A 14,026-nucleotide genomic window follows, 5' to 3' on the forward strand; every position below is an offset into this window, starting at 1 on the left:
GAGTTAGGTTTTGGGCTTTGTCATGGACTCTTATTTAGAGACGAGATCTATAAATAAGATCCATGCCTAGGGTTGTATGACATAACAATTGACAGAACAATTAACAGTTGATTGTGAATCAAGCAACCAGAAATCCCAAAAACCCTCACACTTTCTCTCTAACCCATGGCTCTCTCTCTCTCTTTCCTTTTGGACTCACGGCCGGCCACTCCTAGTGGCGCGTGTGGTGGTTCGTGGTTGGTTCGTTGCTCGTTCTTCTCCTTAGAAGGTCAATTGAAGGGTTCAATTGCAACTAACTATCATTAGTGGAGGTCTTAATCCGTGCCCGTGGACCAAGTAGAGGAATCACGTTTGAGGTTCTTTATCTCCCCTGTTCTTGTTCGATCACACGTGGAATCACGCTACAAAGGTATTAATTCTAATTCTTTATGTGTTATGCATGATCTTGGGATTAGGTGCTATATGAATATGATTCTTGTTTTCCGCATTTGTACCTAAATACTCCTACGGATCCATTTTCTGTTTCAATGTTATCTATTTTAATGATTTGCATAGCCTATTTGATAGAAAATTTGCCCTTTGAGCCATTACTCCAATAGAGCAAATCCCCCTCTGTCAGCATCTTTCTTCAATTCATGAGATTCTATCTCACAAATTATATTTTGTAGGAGGATGTCAGCAAAGAGGTTCCATTTCCAGCCACCCTCTGTAACACCCCCAAATCTCCCTCTATGAAATACTAGTATAATACGTATAATTATACCATAGAGATAGACTTAGGCGTATTACCGCCGCGTGATTACGCAAGGCTACTCAAAATACTTAACTCAATAACAAAACTTGCAGCAGAAACTCAATTTTCTTTTATTAATACTTATAAAAATAGTAACATTGTTATGAGTACTCAAGAATAAAGACAAGACCAACATTCCTAAACTAGGTGAAACCATTCCCGGGACTCCACATGCTCAATCATGACTCCACCTGAAAATAGTCAACACTGCTTACCATTACGGTAAACAGGGCGAACCAAAACAAATAAGAAATACGAATTAGAAAAATATGCTAAGTACGATAAGTGCAAGATAATGTAATCTCAATTTATTTGCAAACATGCTTTCAAAATCAATTCCGATAATTAATCCAATAATTTCAAACTCATGATTCAAAACCAATTCTCAATATTCAAATCCCAATAATTAATAAAACCAATTCCAATTATTTTAAAACCAATTAAACCAATTCCTCTCCCAAGTGTGCACACCCTCCAAGCTAGTCTCCTTATGTAACAAGGCTATTCTTGAGGAAAGACCTGGTCATACAAAGTCTAAGGCCTTATCAATAAACCAAATCTGCATAGTGGGATTACCAACATGCTTATAAAGCATTAATAATAATAATAATTCAATGGTTCAATAACTCCTTTTAATATCCAATAGTTCCAATATAATTCAAAATCCTTTTTATTAATTCCACATACTTTGAAAATCAAAACCTTTTAAATAGATACTTGAGAATAAAATCTCATATTAATAACTTTTCAAAATCAATAACTTTCCCTTGAAAAACTTTTTAGTAAATTCAACAAACCTTTTAAAATCAATTCCTTTATTTAAACATGATAAGTAATCCAAACCATTCAAAACATGATTTAAAAATCAATCATTCAAAATACTTTTATTAAAATCAATACCTTCAAACATAATTTATTTCAAAATCATAATTCAAATCAATTTAATTCAATCATCATAAAATCATTCAAAACATGTTATTCAAACCAATCACTTTTAAAGGTATCTAGCCACCTAAACGTACCTTGATCCTTGCTAGAAAAACCACACAAAAAGAACCTCAAGAACCCTGATTCCAAATATCAATCAACACTTCGCACTTTCAAAGTTCAATCACGAATACACCTTGCAAATAACATAACCATAAGGTTATCACAACATAAACACAAATCTAATGTGCATGGGCTATAAAAACTCTTTTAAAATAATACTTTGATATAAAATTATAGCTTATTTGTATTTTAGAAAACTAACCATGAAGAAGATAAAAGAATAGGATTAAAGAGAATTGGATTTTCGTAGGAAATAATAGGCAGAACTTGCAGAGGTCATAACTCCTTTAATATAACTCCGAATTGGGTGATTCTTGAGCCTAACCTCAAGGATTTTTCGAGAGAAACAATCTTCTGTGAAACATCAATACCCCAAAAACTGACCAGAAGTACCCGAAAACTGGCTTCAAAGGTATACGGGATAATATTTGTACGAAAAGAGGAGAAGAAAAATATGAAAAGGTTGAGGGAAAATAAGAATAAGAGAGAAGAAGAGAATTGAGTTTTGGTGTGAAGAATATGAGAGGTATGAAGGGGTATTTATAGGCTCATGAATGAGGAAATTATGGTAGGAGAATGTAGGAAGAATTATGGTAAAAAGTACTAAGGAAATTACTTGGAGAAGTGAGTAAAAGAATTAAGGAAAGTTTGGATATTAAGGTGATTTTGTATACTTGAATATGGAAGATATGTATGTCATGAAATATAATAAGGAAATTAGAATTACTTGGGGAATAATTAAGAAGAATGAATGGCAAGAAAATATGATGATTAGATATTAAAAAGATGGAGAATTAGAATTAAGGAAAATAACAGATTTTGGGGAGATAATTAAAAATATAATTTATCAAAATAAGTCACCCAAAAATCCATCATGGTGGCTTTAGATATTTAGGAAATTAATTTACTAGTTTTAAGGAATTAAAAATAATTGTGTAAATAATATTTATTGTATAAAATAATTAATTAATAAAATTCCAATTATTCACTAAATAAAATAACTAAGAAAATCAGATTTTCTACACATAGAAAATCCGAAAATCATAGTTAATAATTTAGGAATTTTCGGCCCCTTTAAATAAATAATAAAATATAATTTTGTTTAATTAAAATATCCGAAATATATATAAATAATCCGGTTTTTTAAAATAAAATAAATGGATGATAAATCTTATTCAAAATTCTAAAAATAATAATTAAGTTTTAAAATACTTTTGGCGCCAAAATTCAAATATCACTTTGGCTCCAAAATTCAAATAGAAAAATAAATTACTTAAAATACCCTTTTTAGAAAATACTAATTAATTAGAAAATACATTTCAAAAATACGGGGTATTACACCCTCTACATCCCACATTTCCTCAACAGTTGCTCCCTCATAATCAAGAGGAATTGCACCAGTTACATGGTCACGCAGAGGTGAGTCAACAGCCCAGTTATGGTCCCAAAACAAGGTGTTAGAGCCATTGCTAACCGCCACTCTCGCACCCTTATTGATATTGCTAGCATTTTCAGTTATCCCTTTCCATACATTCGACATACAAATTAGACCTTGCTTCGAACATGTCTATATCACATCGCCCCTTGTAGTATTTACTTCTTAATACATTTGACCAAAGTGAGTGAGGTTCGGTTAGCATGTGCTAACCTAATTTAGTTAAAAAGGCTGCATTTGCTTGACGAGCAAAACGTATTCCTAAACCCCCTTGTTCCTTTGGCTTTTGGATGCATTCCCATGAAAGAAGGTGAATTTTACGATGTTCTTCATCCCCTCCCCATACGAACCTCCTAGTTCTTTTATATCGATGTCATCGCAAATACCCCTATGAAGGCGAGCGGTTTACATTGCATACGAATCCATAGTTGTGATGGTAAACTTCACAAGAGTTATACGCCCAGCAAGATAAAGATATTTGGTCTTCCATCCCGACAACCTTCTATCTATTTTTTCACATAAATAGTCAAAGGTGTTCATAGTTACTCTGCTTGTGAGGGTTGGCATATCCAAGTAAGTACCCAAGTCGTCAGTAGCATCAATCCCCAAAGCCCCGCAGATTTGCTCACATTCTTGCGGCTGCATATTACTGGAGAAGTAGACATGGGACTTAGTGAAGCTAACCTTGGAGCCCGACGCTACACAGAATCGTGCAAGGCAGTCCCTAATAATTTCAACTTGAGTTACATTGGCTTCGACAAACAATATGATGTCATCCGCGAAGCACAAATTTGACAATTTGGGACCATTTCTGCTAGCCCGTATGGGTTTCCATTTATTGAGGATAATTGATTCCTCAATAATTTGATTAAGGTGTTCCATACATAAAACAAAAATATACGGGGAGAGAGGATCCCCTTGGCGAATCCCACGGCTTGGAGAAAAGGAGTCAGTAGGTTCTCCGTTCCATAGGACTTTCATTGAGGCCGTAGTTATGCATTCCATTATTACTTCTACTAATCTCGGAGGAAATCTGATTTCCAGCAATGTATCATGGATGAAGTCCCATTGAAGACGGTCATACGCCTTTTCAAAGTCTATTTTAATAGCCATGAAACCCGTTCGACCTTGTTTGTTACGCATAGTATGAATAACTTCTTGTACGATCACTATATTATCAGTGATTTGTCTCCCCGGCACAAAACTAGTTTGGGTACTTGAGGTAAGATGGGTCATCATAGGCTTGATTCGATTAACAATTGTCTTTGTGATAATTTAATAAATCGCATTGCAAAGTCCTACAGGACGAAATTGAGAGGCCAACTCCGGATTATCAATTTTTGGGATAAGGACAATGAATGTCTCGTTAAGGTTATTTGGTAATCCCTTGCCATTCAAAGCATCCATCACAAGCTTGTATACATTATCAGCAACGAGATCCCAATTTTTTTTTTTGAAAGAATAGAGCTTGAAAACCATCCGGACCCGGAGCCTTAAGAGCACCCATATTCTTTACAACAAAGTCGTCGATTTCACACTTAGTTTAGGGACGAAGCATGGACTCCCAGTCCCTAGTACTAAATTCAGGGAAAATATCCCTAGGAAGATCTTCATGTTCCTGCATTTCTTCTTCAGTGAACAAAGTTTTAAAATAATCAACTATTGTGCCTTGAACCTCATCTTTATTCGTTAGCCACTCTCCATTAGAAGTACTCTTTATGCTCGAGATTTTATTCCTCCAACATCTTGTAATTGTGCTTAGGTGAAAATAGGTGGTGTTCCTATCCCCGTTCCTAATCCAATCCACCCTTGATTTTTGGTACCACAATAGCTCTTCTTGCTCTAAAACTTGATGTAACTCTTTTCTAAGTTTCGACTCAAGTTTTATTAAATCTTTAGCTTTTTGTAAAGCTAAAGCTTTTTGCACACCAGCAATTCGAGCCAATAAATTTCTCTTTTTTAAAAAATATTATGAAAGGTATGTTGATTCCAATCTTGAAGATCATTAGCTAACCTTTGTAAGTGTGGCACAAGAGGAGCATCTTTGTCCCATTTACTTTCAATAAAATCTCGAAAGTTTTCGTGTGTCATCCATGCTACCTGAAATCTGAAGGGTTTATTAACATTAGTAATCGGGGCAAAGCCATTGGGAGCTATAAAGATCAGACAATGGTCCGAATTTACCACCAAGAGATGGCGGACAGTTGCATTTGGAAAAGCTAAACTCCATTCCCCATTGCATAGTCCTCGGTCAAGACGAGCACTTTGCCACGTGTCAACACTATTCCCCTGAAACCAAGTATGGGAGGCTCCACAAAATTCAATTTCAAGTAAACCAACATCCTCTACCCATTCATTAAACCTTGCGGATATTCGGGTTGCCTCCACACAACTAGAACTTCTCTCCCACGAGAACCTAGTGTCATTGAAATCACCAGCTAATAGCCACGGTTTATTATGGCTATTGGCAAAATTCTGTAATTCTCTCGACAATTCCTGTCTCTTAGTTGGATCTGGGCTTGCATAGAATGCCAAGAAGTACCATGGTTCCCCTCCAACTCGTTTTATTTCCATGTTAATAAATTGGTTATGTTTACGGATTGGTTCCACCAACACAATCTCTGGTTTCAATAAATCCATATACCACCACTAAACCCCTGTGCATCCACCCTCCTATGTCCATTATAGCCAATACGAGTTGCAATATATTCTGCTTGTTGTCCCACCATGTGGGTTTCAACTAAAGCAATAACATTGGGCTTATTAATCCATACAATTTCTTTAAGAGCAGTAAAAAACTCTCTACTCCCTACCCCTTGAACATTCCATATCATGCAAGAGATAGGTGAAAATTGGTTATCCAAGACTGGTGATCGATCTTCCATTAAATCAGGTATATGAGATAAGGTACTAATACATGCATCCTGAATTCGTTTGATCACTTGTTGAACATCAAGTGGAATTAGTACATTCACCACCAATTCTGGTGGTTAGGGTACCGGTTCTATCCACGTCTCCATTCGTACTTCCAGAATGTGTGTCAGGGGGTCGACAATGGTCAAATACGGTATCTCCATCAGTTGCCCCGCAAACAATGTTTTCTCCAAGAGAATTTTCAAGGTGATCACTTTGTTGGGATATTGGTTCATGGTGAATGGCTTCTTAATGCTCTTCTTGATTAGCCTTACTACTCTCCTTTACAATCGAATTTTGGACACTTTGTTCAATACTTCCCGAGGCAGTGAGAATTAAATTCTCCTTCCCACTAATCCTGTTTTCATGAGTAATTTTATTTGGAAAAGAATCAGTAGGAATATTTTCAATTGACCTCAAGGGGTTATTTTTGGTATTGGCTTTTTTTGATAAATTTGAGAGCTTGAATTTAGGCTATTTTTTTCCTTGGGATTATCTTTTTTTCCACTGCCTTTATTATTCCCTAGGTGAAAAGAAATTTCTTTTGATAAATTTTAGGAAGAATCACCTAAATTGATGGTTAGGATTTGGTTGGATATATTATTGAAAGATTTTTGGGAGATATTTACCATATCTTTTGAAACAAAATCATTCAAATGAATATCCTCTTGTTCCCTTCCTCCAATATATTCTCGTGATTTAGAGCACTAAATCTTAACCCCGAGTGTACTTCCGGATTCTGTTTTGAACTCGAGTTAAGCGCCTTCCGCTGAACCGGCTGCTTTACTGCTGAAGGATTATCTTTGCCACTCGGGTTCAAGCCTTTATCCGGTTTAGGAGGTCTTTTCCGAACCAGTTTTTTTACGAGCATCTATGAGCCAAAGTCATGGTGTTCCTCTGGTTTCTCCGGTCTCTGTTCTCCTAGTACCTTGTCATTTTCTAGTTGATCATTTATATGATCAACTACCATATTATCATTTGGCATAGAGGAAACACATTAATCTCCTATATGCCCCAATTTTCCACATTTATAGCAAATTAATTTGATCCCCTCATATTGAATTCTCCAAATCTTCCCTTTCAACCAGAATTTTGAAAGTAAAGTTTTAGATAAATCAATCTCTACACTTAGTCTTGTGAATTGTCCCCTCCCCGCATAGGCAGTAGATTTGTCAACTCGAATGACTTTCCCTATCTTAGAGCCAATTTTGGTCAAGAATTCTTTATCAAAGTATTCTACAGAAAGATTGGGAATTCTTACCCAAGCAGTGAGTACTTTGATTGAGGCCTCCTCCGGAATGAAGTTGGGCATCCATTTTCGGATAGTGAGGTATTTGTCATCAATTAGCCATGACCCTTGAGTTAACACATAATTGTAGTATTCCTGATTATTGAATCTAGCAATAAAATACTTACACCCAATATTAGTAAGACGCATGTCTCCCTTGAGTTGCCATTTCCGCTTCAATCGCTTCATTAGACCCATATACCCAAGACTCCCATCAAACATTCTTATTATGAGAGTATTTCTCTAGGGTCAACGAATTGCTTGCTTCTCCTCCTTGGTCAGAAGTATAATTGGGCATCTTTCGTTGTCCTCTATATCATTCGGTGGCAAATCATCATCAGAAACATCCTCATCCTCCTCCTCCTCGAAGGTCTGGACATTACCATCCCCTGATTTCGCCAATTGCGTGTCCCTCAGAAGATCCCTAAAGGATCTGGGACTAGGTCCACCCAATGCAGGTTGTGAATTAGCAATTATCGGCGATGGAACAACATTCAAAGGTTGCCCACCCATAGGGGTTATGGATGAGTCAATATCCATAGAAGGGTTCTCAGCATCACCATTCCTGTCAAAGATTTGATGGGTTATCTTTCTTTTAGGTTTGTTATTCGAATGAGTGACCTGATCCGCCAATTCTGTGGATTTAGGGGCTACGACTGGTGGTTCATTTGAGAGAGTATAATGTTACACAGTTATTGAATTTATTGTAGTAATTAATCTGTAATTGTTCTAGTTGACCATTGTCGTGCCAAAGGAGATTCACGGCAAATCCTTTTTCTTAAGTGCATTGATTTGGCTATCTTATGTATAAATTAGATCCCATGCCATGCACTATTTTTCACTCTTTAATTGTTATCAATTTAATACCTTTTTTTAAGCATGCAAAATAATTTGGTCCAAAAGTACTATGAATATGTGTTTTTTTTTTTGGTGAATATATGTTGTTAAATAGCCACATATAACACATTTTTTTTAAACTATGTACTTTACTATATGAGAATTATTTGTGTATTTTAGCGAAAAATTGGTCCCGTTATTCTTCTTGTTAATCAACTAAGTATTTTAAAACTATTTATAAAACTATAAGAATATACTACATTTTTTGGTGCTATTTAAAAAAAAAAGTACCTATTTATTTTATTTAATCCCAAGTCAAGAAACTAAAAATATTATTCTTTGTCTGTCATTATTACATATTATTTTTTATGCAAATTTTCTTCTATTACAAAGCTTGATGGCGTTATTGAATTTATTTTTTTAATTTTTACATTTGACGATTTTTTTATTCACCGATTATTTTATAGTTTGTTTTAGATCATACTAGGTTAGAATCTGTGCAATGCAAGGTTTATAATATATTTTTATAATTTGTACATTTAAAAAAAATGGATAAATATAAATAAGAATTATGCACCTTCTAAAAAAATATTTGTAATTTTAAAATTTTAGATTTTCATCAAAATTATGATATAGTTCTTGTTCAACGTCGCTTAATACATATTTCAATGTAGGAGTCCATTTATTAGTGTGCTAACAATTATTTCATCTTTTTTTAGGATAAATTGATAGGTTGCTTTTAGTTATAATGTAGAAGATCCTAATATTCAAATTTCAAATTTGTTAAATATAGTAACTCCACAAAAAAAAAAAAAAAAAAAAAAAAAAAAAAAAAAAAAAAAAGAAAGAGAGAGAGAGAGAGATGACATCATCCTTGCATTTAGGCGGGAAAAAAATTTATTAGGACATTTTGTGAAAAACTATTTTATAAAGCACATTTTTTTGCGAGAAACTACCTAATAAAAAAAATGTTATAAGAAACTACCTTATAAAAGGGTAAATGTTGTAAGAGACTACCATTGGTCGGAAAGTCACCGTTGACTTTCATTTTTCGACGTTGACCTCATCACGAGCCAATCATGTGACTTTTAATTCACCATTTCTCTCCTTTTTTCTTAATTGACACATGACGTGGTCAACGCCGGAAAATAAAAATCAACGATGAATTTTCGACCAAGGGTAGTCTCTTACAATATTTACCCTTTTGTAAGGTAGTTTCTTACAACATTTTTTTTATTAGGTAGTTTCTCGCAAAAAAAGTGTTTTATAAGGTAATTTTTCACAAAATGTCCAATTTATTATGATAGTGACATGTGGACAGTGATGACGTCAGCAACATTTTGTTTCAGTAGTAGTTAATAGATATCATTTCTTTTTCATTCAAATTTCTATTTACAAATTTTTACTACACATTTTCTTTGTTTATATATTAAAATTATATCTTGACAAATTTTTCTATTCAGAATCCTTCTTGTTAATTTTTTATTTCATTATATTATACTGTCCTTTAATTTTATTATGTTCAATTTCCAAATCACATTTATTCCTTTAAAATTTATGGAAATTTTTTATTAAAAAAAACAAAAATAAAATTACATTTTTATCTTGTATAATTATTTTTCACAAGAGAATAATGAAAGGGCCAAAAACATATCGTCACGCCAAGAATCAAGTAATTAGCACATGTTGTTTTTAGTGTCTTTTAGTATTTATTTCATGATATATATACAGAGTATGTATGGATTATTCATTGATTATTATATATTGATGAATAGTACTCTCTCCGTTTTTTATAGGCTAGAGATGAGTTTTCACGGAGTTTTAGGTGCTTTAATAAAATAAGATGTTAGGAGAGATGTTAGTGGGGTAGATAAAGTTAGTATTTTATTGAAAATTAAAGTGGTGTGAGAGGGAGTGGGGACCATTGGAAGAGTGGGAAATGATAAAATAAGGAAGAGTGGGGACATTAGTGGGTAAAGATATACTATTAAATTGTAAGAGATTTCCAAAAATGGAACTCTAGCTTATAATAAAAACGAACGAAAATAGTAACTCTAGCTTATAAAAAAACGGAGGGGGTACTCCGTATATAGTTCTTAATATATGCTTATGAATTATTGATTGATTTTTGTTATAATAATTGACTAGTGTGTGTCCCAGGCAATGTCCCCGATTGCTAGTTTGTGTATTTCTTTAATTTGATGATTATATTCAACTATTTGTATACAGTGTGTAGTTCGAGCATTGTCTCGATTGTCACTTTTTTTTTACCTCATATGTATTTATATTTTAGTCTTGTGAAAAATAAATGAATTATATTACCTTTAATTTACTTAATAAATGAAAGGAATAATATATATAATATTATATGAAATTTGAATTGAAACAATAATAAAAGTTGGTCGATATGGTAAATGTATTACCTTTATGTTTAATATACTTCCTTTTTTAGTTGATGCGAATCAAAAGCGTCAAGTTCGAAATTTAATTGCTTTATTTTAATTTTTGCTCGAATTGTCCATTAATCGTGAGATTGAGTTTCGTCAATCCAGAAGTTACGCATGGTTAATGGGATTAGTGTTTATTTTCATAATTAGTTTAAGGAAAATCTAAATTTTATCTTTTTATAAGATATAATTAAGGTTTTCACTTTCGTAGGGTTTATTTTTATCTTTTAAAGTTCTAGTTAACATGGGATGTATGTCCTATAAATATGCTTTCGATTCTCATAAATAAAATTAGAGTGTTATGAATATTTAAATTGATTAAATTGTTGATTTCATTGTGAGCGTGAGATTGCTTTAGTTTTTGCGATTAAACTAACAATTTTGATCTAGATTTCAAAATTGAACCCTCAAGTCTTGTGATTGATTTGAGTTTATCCCAAACCCTATAATCCACATCAAATTGGTATCAGAGCCAGGTTTTTGAAGAATTTTTCAATTCATCATGATCTTAGAAGTGCTCTATTTTTGTCTATTTTGGTTAGTTTAAAAGGCCGATTTCCGGTGGTTATATCTCCTTCGTTACAAAGTCTTTTTCGACGATTCTTTTTTTGAATCTGGATAATTTTCTGTCTACTTTTCACCTGCAAAATCTCAGAATTTATTTGTGCATAATTATTAAACTAGGCGTCTTATTCATAAAGACTCTGTTTTGTGTCAGTTTGGAGCGACTGAATGTTTTTAGCTACTGCGAGCAACCTGCTTAGAATTTTTCAAAGATTATTTCTGCAGTAGTTTACTAACATATTGAATTTTATTTGTTCAAAATTTCGAGGCCTATTTCATTTGTAACAAATCCTGTACAGCACTACACATTTGATGCCCTGTTTAGACTTGATACAACCATGGTAAACCAAAACGAGTTTGCGGCACTACTTGATGAATTTAAGAAACACAATGCTCATATGGACAAAACTAAAGAACGCCTCCAACACCGAGATAAGGAGACCAACGCATTAAAATCCCATACGGAGTTCATCCATAAATTACAACATTACATGAAGAACCGAAGCGATGGTGATTCTCTCTTCTCTTCACGCAGCATACCCAAGAAGGAAGATGAAATTAAACTCCATGATCTCCCCGAATTTGATGGAGACCTTGATGTCGATGTTTATTTGGATTGGGAACGCAGAGTTGATCGCATTTTCGATCATAAAGACCTTGATGATGGTAAGCGGTTTTCATATGCAATCTTAAAGTTAACAAAGCATGCTTCTCTATTTTATGATAACATGCAATCTCTGCGTGTAAGGGATGGAAAATCCAAGATTAATTCTTAGACTGAGTTAAAACAGAAATTTCGTAAGAAGTTTGTCCCTCGTACCCATAAACAAGACCTCTATCATCGATTTAACTCCTTGTAACAAAACAACATGAGTGTAGCAGAGTATATTAAAGAGTTTGAAAGGTTATCATTAGCGTGCGATTGCAAAGACGAGGATGAGCAAAAGATGTCGAAATTTGTCATAGGTTTAAATCAACCTATTGCTAATCAAGTTGAATTGCAGCAGTACTATAGCTTTGAAGAAGTATGTCATCTCGCTTGCAAGGTTGAAAAACAGTAGCAAGATAGCAAGACCAAGCAAACCCGCAACTACTTTTCGCCAAAGCCGGGGCCTCACACCATCAAAAGTGACATTATTTCATCCACAAGTGATAACAATGCTTCTGGCAGTTCGGCTAAGGGCAGTATCTCGTTAAAAGTACAACCTTTAACTCCTCAACAAGCGCAATTTAAGGATAAGACATGCTTCAAGTGTTTCGGTACGGGCCATATTAAGTCACAATGTCCTAATCATAACATGATGGCTTTCGAGGATCATATGGCTCTTATGTTACATTATAAGGTCGAGAGAGAGAAAGAAAGAGCTTTAGCTTTGAGAGTACAAGAAGGCTTGTCACAATATGAAGAGGAAATCGAACCCGAACCTGATTATAACACATTGTTGCTTCGAATGGTTTTACATACAAAACCTACTCTTGAAGAGCATGAACAACAAAGGCGTAATTTGTTTCATTCTAGGTGTTTGGTTAAAGATCGAAGCTGCTCTTTGATAATTGATGGGGGTTCTAGAACTAATGTAGCATCTCAAAAGATGGTTGACACCCTTCAATTGGAAACCAAACCTCACCCTAAACCTTACAAGATTTCATGGCTCTCAGATGCTGGGAACTTATGGGTAAAAGATCAAGTTTTGGTTTCATTTTCTATGGGAAATTACAAGTGTAATGCATGGTGTGATGTACTTCCTATGACTGCTTGTTCTCTGTTGCTTGGTAGACCGTGGCAATGGGATAATGATGCAATTCATTTATGCAAGGAGAATGTCTACACAATAGCTCATAATGGAAAGAGGGTGAAATTAAAACCCTTACCGCCCATATTAGCTCCACAACCAAGTCTAGAAGAGCAACAAAATACAACACCAAACATCAATGATATCACTTATTTAGGTGTTTATCAAGAAAAGAAGATGAATAAGAAGGGTAGGAAGGTACAAGAATTTGAGTCTTCATTGGCAATCATACAACAACCTCCATTTGACATAGGAGATTATGTTTGGTTATCCTTGAATGCTCAAAAGTTACACCCCAAGCTACAAGGGAGGCAAAACGGCATTGAAGAAGGTCCTTTCAAGGTTATTCATAGGGAGAATTACAATACTTTCCAAGTTCTACTTGGTCAAGGTGTTTGTGCTTCATTCAAAGTTGAGGACCATGTTTTGACAACACTTGAGACAAGTGCTTTTCTAAGGAGGGGAGAATGATGCGAATCAAAAGCGTCAAGTTTGAAATTTAATTGCTTTATTTTAATTTTTGCTCGAATCGTCCATTAATCGTGAGATTGAGTTTCGTCAATCCAGAAGTTACGCATGTTTAATGGGATCAGTGTTTATTTTCATAATTAGTTTAAGGAAAATCTAAATTTTATCTTTTTATAAGGTATAATTAAGGTTTTCACTTTCCTAGGGTTTATTTTTATCTTTTAGAGTTCTAGTTAACATGGGATGTATGTCCTATAAATATACTTTCGATTCTCATAAATATATTAACAATTTTGATCTAGATTTCAAAATTGAACCCTCAAGTCTTGCGATTGATTTGAGTCTATCCCAAACCCTATAATCCACCACGATAATCCACATCATTAGTATTTAAGTTGGGAATTTATCTAAAATTCACAAGTAAATCGGTGTAGTAAA

The 14,026-nt window shown here is 34.1% G+C and overlaps 1 protein-coding gene across 1 annotated transcript; it reads right to left on the reverse strand.

Moving 5' to 3' along the window:
- Positions 1 to 4,553: 4,553 nt before the first annotated feature.
- LOC145580883 (uncharacterized) lies at positions 4,554 to 5,852 on the reverse strand. Its single transcript, XM_081637967.1, has 2 exons — positions 5,379 to 5,852; positions 4,554 to 4,664 (listed from the first exon to the last, which is right to left on the reverse strand). Exons 1-2 carry the CDS (start codon positions 5,850 to 5,852, stop codon positions 4,554 to 4,556), a joined length of 585 nt encoding a protein of 194 aa, XP_081494093.1.
- Between the last annotated feature and the right edge of the window lie 8,174 nt (positions 5,853 to 14,026).

Source organism: Chenopodium album, chromosome 15, assembly GCF_948465745.1.
Source record: "Chenopodium album chromosome 15, dcCheAlbu1.1, whole genome shotgun sequence".
Taxonomy (NCBI): domain Eukaryota; kingdom Viridiplantae; phylum Streptophyta; class Magnoliopsida; order Caryophyllales; family Amaranthaceae; genus Chenopodium; species Chenopodium album.

Excerpts from the sequence above, each read along its gene's own strand:
- LOC145580883 (XM_081637967.1), bottom strand. The coding sequence starts at position 5,852 with ATGGAAATAAAACGAGTTGGAGGGGAACCATGGTACTTCTTGGCATTC. Across the intron at positions 4,665-5,378 it reads ATAAACCCTTCAGATTTCAG|GGATTACCAAATAACCTTAA; the intron begins GTAGCATGGATG and ends TTGAATGGCAAG.